Source organism: Trichechus manatus, unplaced genomic scaffold (genome assembly GCF_000243295.1).
Source record: "Trichechus manatus latirostris isolate Lorelei unplaced genomic scaffold, TriManLat1.0 scaffold00049, whole genome shotgun sequence".
NCBI classification, from domain to species: Eukaryota; Metazoa; Chordata; class Mammalia; order Sirenia; family Trichechidae; genus Trichechus; species Trichechus manatus.
The window spans coordinates 13,834,074-13,856,887 of NW_004443985.1; the positions used below are offsets into that span (position 1 = coordinate 13,834,074).

Genomic DNA, 22,814 nt, shown 5'->3' on the forward strand with positions numbered 1-22,814 from the left:
CACACATTATAATTGACATTGACCAGACCTGGTAGTGATTGCCTGCCTGTACTCTAGCATCAGAAATAGGATTATTGTCTACTGTGATGGGGACGGTCTTTCTTCTTGGATTTTTGCCAATAATTTGCTGATATTAAATTCTGGAATGATTATTTCTACCAACCATAAAATTTAGTTTAATGGCATTTTGAATAACTTAAAGCCTTTGTTCAATTTCCATTCTTCTTTTATGCTAAAAAAAACAAAACAACAACACTGGATTGTCTGATATCTGTGTATGCATGTGTGTACACTTGCTTTCTGTGTGTGTATGCACACACACGCACAGAGAGAAAAAGAGTTTGGTTCTGTCTTTAACCAAGAGAGGGAAATAAATGAGAGAACTAAAATTGTATTCTGTGATTATGGTTCTGCAATATATATCATAATAATTTATCAGGGTGAAACTAGATATTTAAATTACATCCTCCTTGTGGTACTTATTTTTCTTTCTAATAGGAAGCCTTCGCATGACAAAAAAAGCCAGGATTTTGGGAATCTTTTCTCATTTCCTTCATACTCTCAGAAGTCAGAAGATGGTATGCTCATTTAATCTTTTTTATTGATTACTGTATTATTGTTGTGTTTTAATGGAGGAGAGAAAACAGTAGATAAATCATTAGATCATGATTTCAGTGAAGACTTTTTATGAGTAGCAAACCTACCTTCCTTTTCCATTTTGCTCAAGGTGAGAAGGTTTAGGTACTTTTCCTGAGGTGATTCCCAACTGACTGGCCAAAATAGGCTTTATGGAAGAATTTAGGTGGACAGGCAGGTGCTAACGTGTGTGTGTGTGTGTGTGTGTAGTTCTTTAACGAAAGAAAAGAAATAGAAATTGCGGAAGATTGAAATTTGATTTTTATGGCAATGTAAATGTATATATGATAGTTTTTTTAAAGCTACAACAGTACCAATGCAGATGCAAATTTATTTTACTAAAGCCTAATAGCTGAAAAATTAGAACTTTTAATGGAGCAAATTCAATCAGGATGTCTTTTTTTTATTCCCTGTATTTTTTTGTATGGAATTTTTAGGTCAAAACAATCTTTTTAGACTTAAAAGATTATTTTGTTTTCCATTTAAAAATATATATATACACATAGATCTGGTACATGTTCTAGATAGATATAGGATGTTTGATTGAGCATGTCAGAACACTTATGTAAAAATACCACTTGCATCCAGTTATCCATTTTTAAAAGTTCCTGCTTTGGTTTGGTTTTACTGAGAGAAGGGAGGGAAGGGAAAGGGAGGAAGTGGGATAGATATTGATTAAACTAGTTTGAGGGCAAAAGTGACTTGAAGGTAAGCCTACATGCCTTTTAAATTAATTTTCAATGATTTAAAAGTGATTTAAAAATATGAATGCCTACTACTCTTTTAGATTTGAACATTATTACTGATATTCCTACAGTAGAATTAGATGTGAAGATACTAATATATAAGCACAGTGAGATTTTAAAAATAAATCATCAGTATTTATTTTTCAATTGGTCAGTTAATATTTTAAATGATTAGCATCTGGCACTATTAAAAATGTTATTACTGTATGCATTTCTGTATTGTTTTACAATAGAGTTATTTTTGAAGTATAACATTGATATATTTTTTACTTTTATCTATTTGCATATTGTGGATTATATGACAACAAAATAGAAATTTATAAGATCAATTATTTAGCTAAAGAAATCAGTTAAAAGACTCAAAGCTTAGCTATTAAGAGGTCTGTTTAGAATTTCCTTACTGAAAAAATCTTTGTAATTTCTAGATTCAGCTAAATTTGACAGTAATGAAGAAGATTCTGCCTCTGTTTTTTCACCATCATTTGGTCTGAAACCAACAGACAAAGTTCCAAGTAAAACAGTAGCTGCTAAAAAGGGTAAGTAATTACACCTGATTTTGCTAGGCATTGCATAAACCATATAGAGATATAAAAGGAACTTTTAAATAATTTGAGATTATTCATGTGAAGATTTCACTATAAAATAAAAGTGTAAATGTGTATAAGGAGAACCTCATTTTCTAATGAGGTAATAATTAAAATGTCTGTAAGACCTCATTTTAAAGTTGTTGTAATTAAAAAATAATCCCATGTACTGATACCTAAAGATAGCTTTCTAGTAGAGCTCCCTTACAGTTGTTAGGTTGTAAAGTGGATTAAAATTTGTCTTGCTATTAGCCTGATTTTATTTGTGTAGATCATGCCTTAACTCATCATGTGGAGGGACTGGTCAATTCAGTTGGGGGTCCTCTTTCTTTGTGAGCCATGTACCCTGTTTCATTTCCATAGCCTAAATTGTTCACGAAATATCTTGAGGTGATTGAATCTGTCACTAGTACATGCCTCTTTTTGAAAAAGGTCAGTATTAATGCTTTGTGTTTGAAAGATAACACTACGTCAGAGAAGACAAAAACCATCTAATTGGGGTGGGTACTATATATAAGACAGCAAGTAAACAAATATTACGGGCCATTCCCTCAAGGATCTTAAAAATCCACTACAGATAATACCATGCAAAGACACATGTATTGAAGGTAGCAGAACAACAAAAACAAAACAAAGTCCCTACTTATTCTGAACTTACCAGTATCATGCTGAGAGATTGGCTGACTACAGGAGCCTCTCTAGCCAATTAACTGGGTGACCCACCCCTAAACCATTGCTCTTATCACTTCAGTGCCCAGTGGCTAACATCTTGCTCTTTGCTGCAGTGTGATTGAGGGAAGCCGGTCTATAAATATTTCAGTGTCCTTGCCCCTCAGGTGGGCTAACTCTAGGATGTGTGTTTTATACTGGCTCCTAGAGATTTTCCAGGGGGATTAAGCTCCCAGAGTGATGACTGGCCTGATAACTTACCCATTACTGGCTTCCTTCTCTTCATTGTCTCATTTTTATACTCCCTTCATTTCCCAAATACTTGGTACTTGAATCCTTGGCTTGGGGTTGGGAAGGAGAGCCAGGGAAGGGTATACTCCTGGGAACCCAAACTGAGGCAGAGCCTTTAATTTCCCTGTAAGCATTTTTTTTAATGGTCTTTATATGAATATCTCATATTATAACCACCCTGAAAAGTTGCCAGCCAGCCGTATCACTTCTTTGAACATTTATCAACCGGTTTCCTTCATTAGGCTATTCACCCGTATTTAACCAGATGAGTTAGATTACATAGCATTAACTAAAAGGCTAGAATATCATGACAACTACTATTTGGTTAGTTCTCCAGTAGTTGAACTGGCCGTGTGTCAGTTGAATAGGTGACTGCCTGTGTGGTATGATTTCAGAGACCCCAAGAAGCTCTCTAGCCTTCTTCTTGCCTCCCAAAAAATACCATTCCCCAAAAACACCATTTCAAGGAGAGGATGCATCCTCTATAGAATCTTTTGTATTAACTCCAAATAACAAAAATTATTATATAAGTTGAAATCTGTAGCTCTAATCATTTACAGTACTCAGTTTACAAACTACTCAGATAGCTGACCTGTGTACACCCAGTAGAGTTGAAAGTGCCATTAACAATGCAAGCCTGGAAACCCTGCTGAAGAAAAAAATGGTCTCTAGAACACCGTGTCATGTCAAGCCGAACTCCTGCTAGGAACTTCTGTGTGGCTCTTGTGGCCAATTTAGTCATGAGGTCTTGGGGAGAAAAGCTGCCACTAAATCTATAGCTGTCATTCCCGTAAGAGCTGGGGCTCCTCCTGCTGCTGGCTAATGAGGAGACCCTGATCTCCAGCATCTTACACTGGGATGGGAATACATTTTCCATAGAATCAGTGTGGATTTCTTTTTTTTGAAATGGAAAAGTCTGTGTTTAATTTGGATTCATTCAATCCTTTTTTTCCCAAACTAGGTTTTATTAATCACATAAGTAAAAACTGACTTATCAGTTTTCACACAGAACTGCAGATGAAGTTGAAAAACAAGGCTTATTTTTAAAACAAAATGCATGAAAGCAAGACCTTGGGGTCTATTGTCTAATTATCTAGGATTTTCACATTTCTTTCCACATGAAAGTGCCAAGTCTGGGTTTCAACTTTTTAATGAAAGTGAACTGGTTTCTATTCATGGTATTTGAAGATCCTATAAAAATGTCTTTTCTTCTAAAACATTTTAAAAGTTAATTAGAACTTAACATGTGCTTGGACTTCAATTATATTAATGTCAAATATGCTATTTTTCTGTCATGACTGTATTTTTTCTCACATGCAAGTTTAAGTTGAAACTGAAAAAAATTAGAGCAAGTCAATGAGACCCAAAGTATGACCTTGGGTATATCCCACCCGAATCTACAGACTATTTCAAGAACAGATTTGACGCATTGAACACTAATGACCGAAGACCAGACGAGTTGTGGAATGACATCAAGGACATCATACATGAAGAAAGAGGTCATTAAAAAAGACAGGAAAGAAAGAAAAAACCAAAATGGATGTCATAAGAGACTCTGAAACTTGCTCTTGAACGTTGAGTATCTAAAGCAAAAGGAAGAAGAGATGAAATAAAAGACTGAACAGAAGATTTCAAAGCACAGCTGGAGAAGACAAAGTAAAGTATTATGACGTGCAAAGAGCTGGAGATAGAAAACCAAAAGGGAAGAACACATTCGGCATTTCTCAAGCTGAAAGAACTGAAGAAAAAAGCCTCAAGTTGCAATAGTGAAGGATTCTATGGGGAAAATATTAAATAATGCAGGGAGCATCAAAAGAAGATGGAAGGAATCCACAGAGTCATTACACCAAAAAGAATTGGTTGACATTCAACCATTTCAGGAGGTAGCATATGATCAGGAACCGATGGTACTGAAGGAAGAAGTCCAGGCTGCACTAAAGGCATTGGCAAAAAACAAGGCTCCAGGAATTGACAGAATACCAAATGATGTTTCAACAAATGGATGCAGCTCTGAAAGTGCCCACTTGTCTATGCCAAGAAATTTGGAAGACAGCTACCTGGTCAACTGGCTGGAAGAGGTCCACATTTATGCCTATTCCCAAGAAGGGTGATCCAACCGAATGTGGAAATTATCGAACAATATCATTAATACCACACACAAGTAAAATTTTGCTGAAGATCATTCAAAAGCGGCTGCAGCAGTATATCGACAGGGAACTGCCAGAAATTCAAGCCAGATTCAGAAGAGGATGTGGAAACAGGGATATCATTGCTGATGTCAGATGGATCCTGGCTGAAAGCAGAGAATACCAGAAAGATGTTTACCTGTGTTTTATGACTATGCAAAGGTATTTGACTGTATGGATCATAACAAAATATGGATAACATTGCAAAGAATGGGAATTCCAGAACACTTAATTGTGCTCATGAGGAACCTGTACATAGATCAAGAGAGGTGTTCGAACAGAACAAGGGGATACTGCGTGGTTTAAAGTCAGGAAAGATGTGTGTCAGGGTTGTATCCTTTCACCATACCTATTCAGTCTGTATGCTGAGCAAATAATTCGAGAAGCTGGATTATATGAAGAAGAATGGGGCATCAGGATTGGAGGAAAACTCATTAACACCCTGTGTTATGCAGATGACACAACCTTACTTGCTGAAAGTGAAGAAGACTTGAAGCACTTACTGATGAAGATCAAAGACCACGGCCTTCACTATCACCTCAACATAAAGAAAACAAAAATCCTCACAACTGGATCAATAAGCAACATCATGATAAATGGAGAAAAGATTGAAGTTGTCAAGGATTTCATTTTATTTGCATCCACAATCAACACCCATGGAAGCAGCAGTCAAGAAATCAAAAGACGCATCGCATTGGGCAAATCTGCTGCAAAAGACCTCTTTAAAGTATTGAAAAGCAAAGATGTCACCTTGAAGACTAAGGTGCGCCTGACCCAAGCCATGATATTTTCAGTTGCATCATATGCATGCGAAAGCTGGACAGTGAATAAGGGAGGCTGAAGAACTGACGCCTTTGAATTGTGGTGTTGGCGAAGAATATTGAATATACCATGGACCGCCAAAAGGATGAACAAATCTGTCTTGGAAGAATTAGAACCAGAATGCTCCTTAGAAGCAAGGATGGTGAGACTATGTCTCACATACTTTGGACATGTTATCAGGAGGGATCAGTCCCTGGAGACGGACATCATGCTTGGTAAAGTACAGGGTCAGCAAAAAAGAGGACCCTCAACAAGACAGATTGACACAGTGGCTGCAACAATTGGCTGAAGCGTAACAACGATTGTGAGCATGGAGCAGGACCGGGCAGTGTTCCGTTCTGTGGTACATAAGGTCACTATGAGTTGGAACCGTCTTGACGGCACCTAACAACAACAAATATTTTTTCTGCTTTTTAAAAGTTTCTACTTAATTTTAATGGCTCTTGTTTAAAATATCTTACTTGAATTATCTAAAAGTAAATTATACATAATTAAATAAAAAGCATTTTGTCATCTGTGAGAAACTGTTTGCCTTTATACTGGCCCCAAACAAAGAAGCCATTTCATTGTTTAAAGCTACTCAATTTCATATCAGCCATAGAAGTTTCTATTATAGCTTCAGCTTGCTTTGTTGATATGTATATTACACTGACCTATGAAATGGAAATTTGTTTAATAGGAAAACCATCTTCAGATATAACCCCTAAGCCCAAGAGAACCCCCAAGCAGAAGAAAGTGGAGGCTGTAAACTCTGACTCCGATTCAGAATTTGGTGTTCCAAAGAAGACTGCAGCATCCAAAGGTGAGGATTGTCTGTCTGACTCTCTCACGGTTGCTTTGTAGAAACAATTAGGCCTCATACGTGATTGAATTGAGAAAGGCTGGGTACCTATTTTACTTGAAATTGCTTTATTCAACAAGCAGTGTGTCTACGAATCTATGCTGAATTAGAGTCCAAAGGAGCTATAGCAGTTTAGTCTGAACACTTTAACAAATCACGAAATTGAGACTCAAAGAGGTTAAGTAACTTGAACCCCTCTGCAGCCAACTCACTAGAGTAGTTATTAAAAAGGCAGATCAGGGCTCCACATTAAAGTGTGACACTATTCAAGCTGGCTGGACCTCGGAGCCCTAGACCAAAGCTTTTTGTTGATCTTGGAAATGAAGTAGCTGTACTGAGGGCCATGCAAGGGGACGAGCACCAGTTCTCCCTAGCACCCCCTCTTTGCCTCTAGAATCTGGAAAGCCCTTAAAGATACTTTTAAAAATATGTATGCATGAAATAACATGCTCTTGAGGGGTCAGTGTGCAACCTGTTATCCAACTGAAGGATACTGTCAACAATGTGTTGTACTTAACAAAGGGGCTTGGATAAGGAGATTTCCTGGAAAAAGGGAGAATAAGAAGGTGGGAAAGAATCACAGTAACTGGGGAGGTGGGTGTCAATACTTGTGATATGCACTTGCCCGGCTAGCTCAGTCAGTAGAGCATGAGACTCTTAATACTTATGATACGCATGGTTTGAAACGGTTACAAAGTCAAAATGCTATTTCATTGTTCCCTTTGATTACATAGGACATTCCGAGATTATTCAGGCTGTCTTTCCCTTCTAATGCCATCTAGTAGGTCAGAGCTATCACATTTAGGATTTAGAACTGCCATTTAGTTCCATTTTCTCTTTCACTGGCATTGTTGTGGGATGGAGAACGTCTGGTCACCTTTAAATATTGCCTTTCCCCTTCCTCCTCCAATGGTGAAAAAAATATGCAGCATGTAGTGATTCTAGGTCTGCGAAGGGATATGGATTTGACAAGTGGGTTGTTTTGATTAATACTGGGTGTTTATTTTAAAATTGTGCTATTCACAGTGGGATCTGCAGATTGGTTGTTCCTAGTTTGTGGTGAGATAAGTTAAAAAATTGAGGGAACACTTAAACCTTTATAATAATTTGGCATTCCTATCTAAGCATCTGATTACTTTTCTAGTAATTCATATTTTTATTACATTTTTAAAAGCTTGGTCCTTCATAAATTGGAAATTTAAAAAACGGTGTGTGGGTTTTTTTTGTTTTAATACCATATATAGTTTGAGAAGCACTCTTCTCAGACATTTTCCAGGCTCAGATCACATTTGCAAAATGGAGGTGTTTTATGTATCAGAGCCTTGGACATTAAATTTGTCACCAGGACCTTCAAACTAGTTTCAATGTGTTTGTGAAATACTCTTTAGTCATGTAAACCCCAGGATGGAAATGATGCTCCCAAATTGTTTCTACATTATTCCTACTGAGATCAGGATTGTGGTACTGATTGGGTACGTCAAAGTAGAGGGTAATGTTTTGGCGTTTATCTTTGTATATTGCCTTAACCTTGAGGGGAAAAAACCCCTTTGTATCATTTTAAGGTAAAGGTCGAGGGGCAAAGAAAAGGAAAGCATCTGGCTCTGAAAATGAAGGTGATTATAACCCTGGGAGGAAAACATCCAAAACGACAACAAGCAAGGTAATTGGGGGCATCTTTGTAACACATGGTTTACGATGACGTGTAACTGACTTAGTTTGCTTATTACTGTAATGGTTTGTAACAGCTTTAATCCTGGTATCTCTTATCATCAGTAGTCTTGTATATGGTGAAAGAATTATCCAAGTATAAATTTATATAGTAAGTACTATTTCTTGGAGAAAGTATGGTATAAATTAAATAACCTACTCAGAGTATTCCAGTTCATCCATGAGCAGCGGTAGTTATATTTTACCTGTTTGAAATAGTACCTTTGAAATATTCACTAAGTGAGGGCTGCTTTTTTTAAAACTGGGATTTATTTGAGGCTAATCTGATTTATTTTTTAACTTGAATTCATTTGATTGCAGCTCTCTCTTCACAAGTACCCTCTCTCTTTTTCCCGTTAAAACTGAAAAATATAAAATAAACATAGGTGATGAGAGCTTTATGCTGCTCTCCGCATTGGCCTCTTCCATCCACTGTTTTTCGATGCCTCTGGTCCACCTTGGTGACCCTTCTCTGTTTTTGTAAAGACTTACAGTGGGCACTACACACTGTATATGAGTCACCTTGTATCTCTCTCATGAATTCTTTGTATGTACTTGTGGATGGGGCAACTGGAATTTTTTATTAATTTGGGCATTATGCATACTTGCTGGGGCATATATAATTTTAGAAAATAATAGTGGTGCGTTTTACAGGCTAGAACTTGATAAATACAAGCCCTCACCAGAGTGGCAAATTATTTAATCCTTTTCTTTTCCCTTCAAAATAATGACTAGGTAGCTGGTCGTACATTTGGTTAGCACTGCAATTCTGATTTTAAAAGCACCATTGTTTGTAATATTTCCTAACTGTAAGTGTAAAGAATTCTTTTTAACTTTGGATTTTAAATCTACTTTCTAAAAAAAAAATTTAGAAACCGAAGAAATCATCTTTTGATCAGGATTCAGATGTGGACATCTTCCCATCAGACTTCGCTTCTGAACCACCTTCTCTGCCACGAACCGGTAGGGCTAGAAAAGAAGTAAAATATTTTGCAGAGTCTGATGAAGAAGAAGATGTGGATTTTGCAATGTTTAATTAACAATGTTTAATTAAGTGCCCGAAGAGCACAGAAACATTTTTCAACAAATACCTTGTGTTTGTCCTTTTCGTCTCAGACTTTTGTACATCTGGCTTATTTTAACGTGATGATGTAATTGATGGTTTTTTATTATTGTGGTAGGCCTTTTAACATTTTGTTCTTACACATACAGTTTTATGCTCTTTTTTACTCATTGAAATGTCATGTACTATCTGATTGGCTTGTAGAATTGTTATAGACTGCCCGTGCGTTAGCACAGATTTTAATTGTCATGGTTGCAGACTCAGACCTGCTTTTTGAAATGAAATTTAAACATTAAAAATGGAACTGTGTTTTCTGTCTGTCTCTTTACTGAATGCAAGTGTAGTAAAGCTCCCACACACACGCCTGTAAAATAAATATATTTTATTCTTTGCCAGGAGACTCCATGGAAAAAAGGTAAACAGTATATGAACATAGAAAGCATTGTTAAACAATCTCAATGTACAAACAGAGCCAGTGAAAGTACATCAATCACAGACTTGCTAATATATCAAAAAAAAAAAAAATCCACTAGTGCTTAAATGAGAACTAAGAAACTGACACTTGTATCTGTTAACCACTCTACCACAGCTTTCACTCTGCTTCATAGTGATTGAACAAGGTCAAAGAGGCAGAGCTCTGCCCATGCCTGTGGGATTTAATGTTAGCCCCCCTGCATCAGGAAGGACGGGGAAAAAAAAAAAATCCCAGGAGCAGGCATGAATCAGGAAGGACACTAGAGTTTTACACAGTACAGGTGGTAGACCAGCCTGCTAATTATCCCATGAAATTTCCCTTAATGGCTTGTGAACAGGTAAACAAAAACTTCTTATTAACACTGAAAAGTGTTTCTGCCTTGGAGGCTATCATTACTGTAAAAATGTAATTTATCTTTTTTTTTTTTCTTTTTACTGTGTGTAGTTAATCTCATTGAACAAGTAATCACTTTTAATTTAAAGTGACATTAACAATTGAACAAATGACATCTGATTAACTGAACTGGCAGTTACTTACACTAATACAGAATTATCTTCTGCTAGTGCAGTGAATTTGTATACTTTTACTGGGCGACATGAACTAAAAGATGTGGTTTGAGAGCATCAAAAAGCAAGGACAAGCTTCTGTACTAACTAAACTTTAGCCTTACACTGTACAGTAGTCCCATCTCCTTACCTTGACGTCTTGATTGTTCTGTGAAAGCAAGACAGTATCTTTTCAGATCTTTAGCTGGACATGTATAGTTCATAATCCTGGTGTCTTGGTTATTTTGAATATGCAAGACAAAAGGAAAGCACCAAACATACAGTATAGAAAGAACAGAGCCATACATCTGTATGTACAAAGTCTTCAGAAACTTAACCAGGGTGTAAATCATTTTGACTGGGTCTTTGTCATGCAATCTTGAGTGTTCAAAGAGGAAAACAGAAGCTTTTAACTAGTTTCTGGTTGCATGAAATGGCTGCTCTTTAGAATTTAAAAAGTTTGTATTTCTCTAGGTAAGTTAGACAGTGAAGAGGAGTATATAGTGATACATTTGAAAACTTCTTGGTCCTTCTTGAGTTTAATATATTTTCAGTCCAAAAACTAAGCAGCAGTAAAAATGGTTTTTCTTACATTTTAAATCCTGGAACTGACGGTACTGGGGAATGTTTGAAGTAGCTGGAGACTGTCTCATTGCACCCGTGGTGACTGGCTGAGCCCGGTGTTCTCCGCTGAGCTGGACGAGATGCTGGGACTGTGCTCTGCTGTGTTCCCACTTGAACTTGGGGTCAGCGGTTCATGTCCTTCAGAATTCTCCAGCATTTCCTGAATGAGAGGTGGCATTGATCCAGGAATTTCCATTTTCAAGGTAATTACACGTTCTGCACCTTTTAAGAAAAGAGAAATCTCGTTAAGATCAAGGAGTTAAGTAGGATAAAAGGGACCTAACTTTCATCTTTTTTAACAAGGGTGTTTCCTCAGCCTTACGCTTGCTTATGAATAAGTCAAGTTATAAAATACAGATACCAAGTGGCTTTCATCTTTGTTGAAAGGATCTGCTTATTAGTGTAATTCTAAATAAAAACACATCCATTTAGAATGGGAACGTCATCCACTAACAAACAGTCATGTTAGTGTAAAGTCAGAATCAGATTTGGTTCTTAACCAACTTAGAACTCCACTCATTTTTAAAGGAGGCAACAGCTGATACTACTGCTCCTTTTGATAACAGGAAATTGTGCTAACAGTATCTCCCAGAGGCTCTGCTAGAGTTACAAAATTAACACATCTATAGAAAAGCAGCAGAGATGTGGTGCCTCAAGCAGTTTCAGAAAACAGTATCAGTATATGCTTTACCAAGAAAAGTTCCTGATGAAAGACCAGAAAAGAGTGTATCTTGAAAATGAGACCGCTGAAAGGATACCAGCTACCCAGGAATGGAGGAGTTGCATCATAACCGTGCACTACCTCTCATGGCCAGATTTGAATCTGCTAAATTAAATACCATTAGAAATTCAGTGCCTCAGTTGCATTAGCCACATTTGAAGTGCTCAGCAGCCGCGTGTGCTAGGCTACTGTATTGGACAGTGCAGACTATAGAACGTGTCCGTGAGTGCAGTAATGTCTATTGGGTATAACACTGGCCTAGTTATATACAGGGGATGGCAGGATTACGTTAAATAGCCTCATTTTTTAAAATTAAGGACAGATTCATATTCATAATTACATTGCTCAAGCACTGTAATCTGCTCTTTGCGGCTCCTCTTAATCCCAATGCTAGGAATGAGCTCCGGATGTCTCACTGAAGAAACCTCTTAGAAGGGGCTCAAGAATTGTGACTCCTTGTCAAACAAGTTCACTGTGCTTTTAAGTACTTTCTGAAATGTAAAGCCTGTTCCTTGGCTCGCCAAGGTCTTCAGGGATAGTACGCTAATGGGGAAGGAGAATGACAAATAATAGGTACCCCGGGATAGCTGCTGACTCTTCTCTACACACAGAAAAACTCTAACACTCAACCATGATATGGCTCTAGGCACTTCTGTAATTGCTTGAATTGCCACATAAACTGAAAATCAGTAGGCAAAGAATATTTATACCTCTCTGGAAGGCAAGAATTCCTTTGCTTAGAGGTGTGCAGAAGTACATCTGTCAATACGGGAGGAAGCAATGGCTACATTAATTGAGAGAGAAGCTTAACCAATAACAATTACCCTAAGTACTATTCATTTTTCTCGGGGCTTGCGTGTTAAGGAAAAACTGGAGTCAAGTTTTACATAGACTATGCGGAAAGCTGGAACGAAAAGTATAAAAAGTAGAAAATTTAAACGCTTGTCACGTAGTATGTTCTCTGGAAAACAATGTTTGTCTCATCACTTGGTCGTCTGAATTTTAAGGCTCTCAATCTATTCAGATTATTAAGTAGGGTAAGATTTGAGGGGTTTTATTTTGGAGGGAGGAGAATAATTTCTTTTGATTTTAATGAGAAATGAGTTCCAAAACTTAAAAAAAAAAAAAGGGACCTGTTATCAAACATCTTGATTTAAAACACAGGGTTTAAAAAAACAACACAAGTCCGCTTTGTGAATATGGTACAGATTCTAAAGGCATACCTTTAGCACTGATGCTGCGGAGATCCGTGATTTTCATTAAGATCTTTGGAAACATGTGAGGCTTGCTGGGTCGTCTCTTTCTGATATAAATTTTTAGTGCTTCCAGCAGTGGTTCTTGTAGCTTATCTACTTTTGTTGGTTCTTCAAGGTCCTGACGGTCTAGACACCAGGAATAAAGTATTAAAATCGTTAGTACCAGGAATGGAAGGGCTATTTACTCTCCAAGCTAGAGGACTTTGGCCCATTTCCCCTCTTCCTTTTTTTTTTTTTTTTTTTTTGTTGTTTCTATTTGGAAACCATGCTCACACAGTGGTTAAGAGCTACAGCTGCTAACCAAGAAGTCAGCAGTTCAAATCCACTAGGTGCTCCTTGGAAACCCTATGGGGCAGTTCTACTCTGTTCTGTAGGGTCACTATGAGTCAGAATCAACTCGACAGCAACAGGTTTGGTTTTTGGTTTTATAAGATTTTCTTGTTCCTGTAAGACTAAGATTTGAAGGTATATGCAATTGCTTTAAGCAGTAACACACAAAAATGATTGCTTCTCTTCGTGGTTGAAAGCACATTTTCATGGTTTGTTGCTTTTGTCCGATAAGAGAATTACCTCTCATGGCCAGGAGGTGGCACTACTGAACTGAATTTTAAAAAACCTTGGGCAGGATGCTTATAAAAGCAAGGTAACTCTGCCCCTTAATTAAAGCCATTACTTTTTAACCACTTATGATTCAGCCTCCTGTGAGCCAGTATGGGTCACACTAAGAAGAAAGCCATATTTTATCCCATACCTTCAGAGGGTGGGGGGAGGTTGTGGCAAGCTAGTGGCTTGTATTCCCGGCCACTAAATTAGCAAACAGCACATGCAAGTCCCTCAGATCATCATTCAAATGTCCCTAGGCAATTAACTTTACAATAGTCTAATCCTGCCTTTTAAAAAATACCTGTGGCAGTTGGAGAAATAACCTTTTGGTATTTCTTTCAAGAGCAGAAGGAGCCCAAATACCACGATTTAATTCATAACAATATGGAAAAACACACCACCACACCCAGGCATGCATGCCTGGCTTTATTCACGTGTATTTTCCCATGAAAAATAACTTCCATAACCCATAAATTACAACTGCCACTTCTTCTTCATGGAGCCACACAGGGCTTTACTAGGTAAGTGGTACCTCCACAGATTAAGCAGATGGCACTTAGAAGGCCTGTTTCTGTGTCATCCATTTCCAAAGGCAGGAGCTGGTTGGCAAAGGTGAACACAAGGTCAGTCAGAGGACCAAATCCAGCATTGTGCATCTGAGTTCGATTTAGGGTAAGGCCATCTGAAAACGTCATGGTGTCTTGCTCTGGGGTATACCTGGTGCAGATTCTAAGAATCTAAAAGATAAAACAACAACATACTTGATGCATCATCTAAGCCAGCTGTCCTGAGAGCATCAGCCAGATCTAGCCAGGAAACAACACGAAGATTTCCAAGGAGCTCTTACATGACACCGGGCATGCCGCCCCCTTTCAGACGCTGAGTATCTTCTCCAGCTCTTTCATTAAAAGAGCACAGAAGTCAAAACACAGGGGCTAAAGTTATTTAAGGAGTAATGAATAGGACACGAGAAATTGTGAGAAATAACTGCTAAAAGTAATTCATCATGGATTCAAATAAACACTTACTGAGTACCTCCTTAGTCCTAGGCACTGTGCCAGGTGCTGTGGATACAACGATGAGTAAGTTTCTATTCTTTAAAGAGCTTACACCAAAAACGAGACTATCCACCATTGATTAAATGCCTAGTATATGTCAAGTATTATACATGCCCTATATTCAATCTTTCAAACAACTCAGTAAAGGGAACTTTATTTTACAGCTGAGGGACTTGAGGCTCAGAAAGTTTCAGCGATGAACTGCTATTCACTTTACAGACGAGGAAACAACCCTGAATAGTGTGTCCTGGGTCACATAACTACTAGATGGCACGATTTGAATTCAGGCCCTACATCTCCAGAGCCTGTGCCCTTAACTACCACTTCAACGCTACCTCATGCCCTCGTGCCAATATTCAAACCCAGATGCCTCGCTAAGATTAGGCGACAGAACTAGATTTCATATTAGCCCCATTTGTCCCCTGGGTTGGGTGCCTGCACGGCTATTCATGGTGGTTGATCTGGAATACAGAAATGGCACAGCCTGTATCCTGGAACCAGTTCTACAAACTTCACTTTATATTGGGGAGGGACAAAATCATCTAAACCAGGACATAGTCTCGAATTCTTAATGTTCCTATTGTGTGACCAAGTGGCACAATGAACTGGAAAGCACCTGATAATACGAGTGATATCCAAACATCACAACGATTCTTCTTTATTGGATGTGTGGACATTTTTGCCTCTCAGGTATGTCCAGTCATTTCTTCTGGGTTCCTGACCAGGTGACTGTCTCACTTCACCTCGGTAGCTGATGGGGTATGAAGCCATTCCCAATGTCGGAGCAGCAAGGGAACCTAGAGGTCATTGAGTGTAACCCTTATAGTCCCTTGAAAGCCCGAGAGGTGTGGCGTCCAAGATCACACAAAAAATGGGGCCTCAGCCTAGGACACAGATCTCCCAATCCCTACCTCCAAGTTCCTTCAACTGCCTGGAGAAACACAAATACTGCCTCCTCAGGGAGTGTTGTGGGTCAGTCATCAAGAGATGCTATGTTAGGATGCTCAATATCTATGGGCTCAAAACCTCCAGACACGTTTCCAGTTTGGAACCAAACTGGTACTAAATAAGTCTTGACAGCTTTAACATGCTACCAAGATGCACAAATGCACTAAATTCCGTCCCCCGAAGAATGACAGAAATGGGAATTTGCTGGGAAGGAAAAGAAAACCAAGATTTAGGCATCTGCAAGTAGTAAACAGCTCTTAGAAATCCAAATCCAAACAGCGCACATAAACATCTCTTTCCAATCATTCTATTCTGAAGGAATTTCTCCCTCAAAGGTTGCAGAATATTTGGATTCTGATGAAGCATCTAAACAGCATCCCATTACCTCTCTCCCTAGAAAGTTCAAAACCAAATCCAACTATTAATTGTGCATCCAGCAAGGAAGGGCACATGACCCGAGATGGACAAATACCCAACATTGTCTTCTATCGGGAGCCTCCACATCCCTCCCCTGCCCCAGCCACGAAACAGGACCAGTCCAGTGTGTAGCAGGCACCCTCCTCCAGCTTCTGGCCAGTCCTGCCTCTGGACTGAAACCGAACAGTTTCATTCTGTCACACTTAAGTCAACTGGCAACCATTGAGTTCTTCTCCAGGATTAAAATACCCTTTGTTTGAAAGGGCATTTTATCTGGAAAGACTAGCATGTTGGTCCCATGAGATGGGTAAAAATAGCCCAGGCAAGACTTATGAAAGGACCAGACAAAGCTCCTGCTGATGGTCAAAGCTGATCCTCCTCAGGGCAAAGAGGACCCTCTCTTCTTGCTGTCAGCAAAGACAACTGTGTATCTTTCCACAATGTTTGATGGGTCTGTGAGTTGGTGTGCCTTCAGTGAACCCACTGCCTGAAGATGGAGGCCCAAAAGGAAGTGAGCTTGTGGGGGCCAGGCCAGGGATTTGTTTCCTTTTCTCCTTGCCCCTGTGACCACTCATCCCATCCACCATCTTCTCTCCTCTGCTGAGGGCTTCTGAACTGGTTCCTATTTCCACTTGTACCTGGGTATAGAATCCACAGCAGCTATAGCACACCATCAGAGGAGATCTCTCTTTTGCTAAAGTTCTCCCAAAAGCTTCTAGTCATCTTTAGAATAAAATTCAAACTTCCTTCTGTGGCCTCCATGGTCTCCACTGACCTTGCCAACTCCACTGCTCCCCTTCCCCTTGCTCACGACCTTCTGGTCCTATCTGCCTTCTTTCTGTGTCTCCATTGTTGCTGCAAAGCACTGGCACTTCCTCCTTCGGCTGCCGTCAATGCCTTCCCCCGATCTTCATGTGGCTGGCTCCTTCCTATTCAGATCTCAGCTCAAGTGTCACCTCCTCAGAGACACAGCGAGCACCCCCCCAAAGCCCATTACTTTCCATCACACTATCTTCTTTAAAAAAAAAAAAGAATTTTAAATTGTGGTATAATGTGTGGCCATTTAAAATATGTCCACAAATTCTTTGATACACCTCCCTTTAAGAAGTGGGACTTAGTCCCCTTCCCCTTGAGTGTGGCCTGGACTTAGTAACTTGCTTCTAATGAATGGAATATGGTGGAAGTGACTATGTGGTTTCTGAGACTAGGTCATAGATGGCTTTGTGGCCTCCTTGCTTGTTCTTTTGAATTGCTTGCTCTGGGGAAAGCCAGTTAATATGTCATGAGGACCCTCAAGAAGCCTCATCGACGTAGCAAGGAACAAAGCCCTTCCATCAATAACCAGCACTGATTTGCCAGGTGTGTGATGAGCCATCTTGGAAGTGGATCCTCTAGCCCCAGTCGTCAGATGACTGCAGCCCTAGATGATGTCTTGACTAAAACTTTGTAAGAGAACCTGAGCAGACCACCCAGCTAAGTCACTTCCAGATTCAGATTCCCAACCCACAGGGACATTGTGAGATAATGATGCTTCTTGTATTAAGCTGATAAGTTTTGGGGTAATTTGTCACACAGCAATAGATAACTAACAAAACGTGCATAGCTTGAGCTGTGCACACATCTCAATTGTATAGCTTAATGCATTTCCCCCTAAGTCTATGTTTGTGCAACCATCACCTAGATCAAGATATGGGCATTTCTAGCACTCAAAAGGCCCCTTTGTCCCTCCCAGTGAAAGCCCCTCCCCAGGGTAACTTTTTTTTTTTTTTTTTTAATTGTGCTTTAGGTAAAAGTCTACAGCTCAAGTCAATTTCTCATACAAAAACCCATACACACTGTTATGTGACACTAGTTGCAATCCCCACAATGAGACAGCACACTCCTCCCTTCCACCCTGGGTTTCCTGTGTCCATCCAACCAGCTCCTGTCCTTTCCTGCCTTCTCATCCTGCCTTTGGACAGGAGCTGCCCGTTTGGTCTCATGTATCTGCTTGAACTAAGAAGCACTCTCTTCACAAGAATTATGTTTTATAGTCCGGTCTAATCTTTGTCTGAAGAGTGGGCTCCTGGAATGGTTTTAGTTCTGGGTTAACAGGGCTTCCAGGGGCCATGGCTTCAGGAGTTCCTTCAGTCTCGGTCAGACCCATTAAGTCTGGTCTTTTTATGTGAATTTGAGTTGTGCTCCACACTTTTCTCCCACTCCGTCAGGGTCTCTCTATTGTATTCCCTGTCAGGGTGGTCACTGGTGGTAGTCGGCCACCATCTAGTTCTTCTGGTCTCAGGCTGATGGAGTCTCTGGTTTATGTGACCCTATGTCTCTTGGGCTATATTTCCCTTGTGTCTTTGGTGTTCTTCATTCTCCTTTGCTCCAAGTGAGTTGGGACCAACTGATGCATCTTAGATGGCCGCTCTCAAGCTTGCGAGCAGTTTAACTATTGTTTTGATCTCATAGGGTTGCTATGAGTCAGAATCAACCTGACGGCAACAGGTTTGGTTTTGGTTTAATCCTATAGATTAGTTTTGCCTTTTCTTGAACTTTAGATAAATGGAATCATACAGCATATTCTCTTTTGTGTCTGGCTTTTATTCACTCGATATCAGGCTATAAGATTCACTCCATGTGTTTGTTCTTTTCCATTGTTGTGTAGGATTCCATAGTATGAACCATCATCCTGTTCTAATTTCTTCATAGTGCTTGTCATTGTCTGAGTTTATTGACCTATCTGCCCTCTAGAATGCGAGCTCCTAGAACAGCTCTACTCATCTCTCTTGCTCTCTGCTGTATCTTTAGCACCTAGTACGGTTCCTGCCACACTCATAAACCAAACCCCTTGCCGCTGAGTCAATTCCAACTCTATAGCAACCCTATAGGACAGAGTAGAACTGCCCTATAGGGTTTCCATGGAGCCGCTGGTGGGTTCGAACTGCCGACCTTTTAGTTAGCAGTTGAGCTCTTAACCACTGCGCCACCAGGGCTCCTCCCTCCACACAGTAGGTGGTTAATGGATATTTGTTGAGTAAGTGAACTGCATTCCTCCATAGTGAACTGCATTCCTCCATCAGAATCTCTCTCACCTTGTAACCCCCTGAGGGGGGCATCCAGGGATTTCTAAGATTTTCAGCAAAGGAGAACACTCAGATTGCTCACCCTTCTCAGTCTGTATGCTGATTTTGTTTGGCATCTTGTGGACAGATCCTGATCTGATCTGACTATTTAACTCCAAGTGCTTGTGGAAACATTTAAGTAGTGTTAATAATAATAGTAACACATACAGAGCTTTGGGTGGCTGTCTTCACTGGAGGAACACAGCACCTATCTGGGTGAACTTGTGGGAAAAGAAGAGTTTTCCCAGCAGGACCTGCCACTGGCCTTCCTTGACACAGGTGCTGGGAGCAGAAGTCTCTTTTTATCGTGACTGTTTTCTGGGCTAGCACGCTAATTGCTACATTAGAAAATGTCAAGAGAATCAGGTGAAATTAATTTTAATAATATATTTAATCTAGTTTTATTTCAACTTGTAATCTATACAAGAAATCTTTAGAGAGTTTTTTTTAATAGTTTTTTAAATACTAGGTCTTTCTGTTACACTTACTGTACATTTCAAGTGCTCAACAGCCACACGTGGCTTGTGGTTGCTGTAATAGACATGGTAGCTCCAGATCACCATAACGACAGCTGGGTTATTTCCTGTCAGCGCAATACTAAACAGTTCACAAAGAGGATCTGGGCTACTCAGTGATGATGATGATAACAGTCAATTTAAATGAGCACTTATGATGTGCCAGATATTATGCTAAGCGCTTTACATGCATACACTCAATTCCTTCATCCAACAACCTTATTAGGAGGAGCTATATTATACCCGTAGGAGCCCTGGTGTGCAGTGGTTAAACACTCAGCTGCTAACCAAAAGATTGGTGGTTTGAACCCACCAGCCGCTCCAAGGGAGAAAGATACGGCAGTCTGCTTCCGTAAAGATTAAAAACAAAAGAAAAACCCCGTTGCTGTCGAGTCAATTCCGACACATTAGCAACCCTATAGGACAGGGTATAACTGCCCCATAGGGTTTCCAAGGTGGATTCGAACTGCCAACCATTTGGTTAGCAGCTGAGTTCCTAACCACTGCACCACCAGGGCTCCCTACGAAATCCTATGAGGCAATTCTACTCTGTCCTGTAGGGTTGCTATGAGTCGGAATTGACTTGACGGCAATGGGTTTGGGTTTTTTTTTTATTTTACCCATTTTACTGATGGGAAATTCAAGGCTCAGAGAGGTCACAAAGCTTGTCTGAGGTCAGAAAGCTCCTAAGTGGCAGAGCTGGGATTTGAACCCAGAGTCTGACCGCCTCACAATCTGACCACCTCACAGTGACTCCCTGTGACTGACAGCTAATTGCTCCACACCCACAGATGAGTGAGCGGAGGCTCAGAGAGACACAGGGTTTCTTCACGATGGCACAGCTGGCCAGAGGCAATGCTGACGCAGGAACTCAGGCTGTGAGGCTCCAAGTGCAGAGTTCCCTCCTCTCCCGCCTGGAGTCTTGTCTCTACTGAGTCCCGGGGTCGGGGGCGGGGAGCAGATTTATGTGGGAATGGTCCCTGGTGGCTGACTAGCCATACGGTCCTCAGGAGCCACAAATCATGTTTTGAAGTCACACAGGGCAGCCACTTTGCATCAACAGAAGGTGCAGCGAGGACTGGCATGGGAATGCTTTTCTTACGGGGAGTGAGGGCAGCGGGTGGCAGGACCAGGGAAGCCTTGTGTGTCCCGCAGGAAAAGACCTCACACTTGGAGCTTGGGTATCCCCTTCACTTAGAAAGCAGCACATATTCTGGAATTGAGTTTCAGTCTTTACTTCACTAGCTCATCTGTTCATTCATTCAGCCACAAAGAGTCACTGAATGTTTCTTCTATGCCTGAACTGTACCGGGTCCTGAGGGACCCCACAGTGACCAACCCTGGCATGATCCCTGACCTCACAGAGCTGACAGTCCAGTGTAGAAGACACAGGGAAACACATTCCTAGTTATAAAACAGATAAAGCAGCTGGTCAGGGAAGGCCTTTCTGAGGAGGTGGAATTCAGCTGAGAGGAAGTGGAGCCAGCCAAGTGGAAAGTGGGGGAAGGCTACTCCAGAAGGAATGACCCAAATGTGTAAAGGCTCTGAAAGGGTCAGAAAAGAGACTGATCAAGGTTGGGGGAAGTGACAAGCGAGTGGTGGGGAGGAGGTGTCTGTGTGAGGCAGGACAGGTCCGCAGCTTCTCCTCCATGATAAAGGGTAACAAGCCCCACTTCTGAGATGCCAGTTCCAAGACACGTGGGAAATGGCTCCTCTGTGGGGATAACCTAGGCAGAGGCAGGGCAGCCACAGGCCTGGGTACCAGCAGGACAGCCGCCTCCTCTCCTGAGGGGCTGAGTGCCACTGCCCATCACTCCCCCATGTCACACTCTCTTCCTCTGTTTCTCAAATGCACCAGGAGCTCCCCTGCCCCAGGGCCTCTGAACACCAACCAGAGGGGTTAAAATCGTGTCTTTGGAATAACAAGTGAATTACCCCTCACCACTGCCCTACATGATTTAATTTATTGTAAAAGTTACAGCTATCTATTGAGTTCTCCATCGCAGCCTTTAAGGAATCCTGGCAAAGCAAGCCATCCTCTCATCAAAAATTGCTCAACTTTCTCTACTTTTTAAAGGTAATTTTCCCCTCTTTTATTCAGAGGCTTAAAACACCCCCTGAGGAGCCCCGTAGACCTAGGCTTCCACCGAGACCTTGGCTGCCTCATCTGCAAAATATGGATGACAACAGGACCCTCTCGTAGGGTGTGGGGAGGCTTCACAATAACAGTAATAAGATGTAAGGTGACTGAGGCCTGTTATGTGCCAAAACACTGTTCTAGACCCTGTAAGGAGGATTCTATTATCACTTTCATTTTAAATGTGCGGAAACGGAGGCTCAGAGAGGTGAAGTACTTTCCCAAGGCCACAAAGCTCATAAGCGTCAGGGCAAGACTTTGAACTCAGGCAGGCTGGCTTCAGAGCCCATACTGGTAACCTCAAGCCAGCAGCTAGGGCAAATCAAAAGGGGAGCAAGATGAATATGGAGCCATTTGGGGGAGTCGAGTGGGGAGGGCAAGTACTGTGGATAAACTAGGAGCTGGCCTAGGCTGGACTGAAGGGCCAACTATAAACTCCAGGAGGGCAGGAACCTACCGTATCCCTGGTCCCTGGCACATAGTAAGGGCTCAGTCAATATGTATGTGATTCATTCCTTCAACCAGTATGTATTCAGTGCTGCATGACAAGACAGAATGAGCTTCTTAACACAAAAGTCAGATCATGGCCTGCCTCTGCTCAGAACCCAATAGCTCCTTAGTACACTGAAAATGAAAATTTACATGGCCCTACTGTATCTCACACCCCACTTCCTCTCTGGTCTCAGGTCCTCCTGCTCCCCCACAATCGCTGTGCTCTCTGTCCTGTATCACACTCTCTTCCTCCCTGTTTCTCCAATGCACCTCGAACTCTCCCACCCCAGGGTCTTTGAACTCTGCTTTTTCCTGCCGGCACATCTCTCCACTTCTCCCATCAGTCTCACTGGTTCCAGCTCCTTCTGTTGCTT

At 40.8% G+C, this 22,814-nt stretch overlaps 2 protein-coding genes across 6 annotated transcripts in view; one reads left to right on the forward strand and one right to left on the reverse strand.

Annotated features, from left to right (window-relative positions):
• The window catches only part of TOP2B (DNA topoisomerase II beta), a 74,832-nt gene extending 64,978 nt beyond the window's left edge, over positions 1–9,854 (forward strand). For both annotated transcript variants that reach the window (XM_023732257.1, XM_004377375.2), the window contains exons 32-36: positions 499–578; positions 1,808–1,918; positions 6,614–6,736; positions 8,338–8,435; positions 9,355–9,854. In XM_023732257.1, the coding sequence (XP_023588025.1) occupies positions 499–578; positions 1,808–1,918; positions 6,614–6,736; positions 8,338–8,435; positions 9,355–9,522 (580 nt within the window). In that variant the 3' untranslated portion in view covers positions 9,523–9,854. The remainder of the gene's footprint in view (positions 1–498; positions 579–1,807; positions 1,919–6,613; positions 6,737–8,337; positions 8,436–9,354) is intronic.
• Positions 9,855–9,912: 58 nt separating this feature from the next.
• Positions 9,913–22,814, reverse strand: part of RARB (retinoic acid receptor beta) — a 479,431-nt gene continuing 466,529 nt past the window's right edge. For 2 of the 4 annotated variants that reach the window (XM_012555827.1, XM_004377377.2), the window contains exons 6-8: positions 14,302–14,506; positions 13,134–13,292; positions 9,913–11,411 (exon numbers count right to left, since the gene is read on the reverse strand). In XM_012555827.1, the coding sequence (XP_012411281.1) occupies positions 11,215–11,411; positions 13,134–13,292; positions 14,302–14,506 (561 nt within the window). In that variant the 3' untranslated portion in view covers positions 9,913–11,214. The remainder of the gene's footprint in view (positions 11,412–13,133; positions 13,293–14,301; positions 14,507–22,814) is intronic. The other 2 variants (XM_012555826.1, XM_004377376.3) reach the window with 2 other exon arrangements.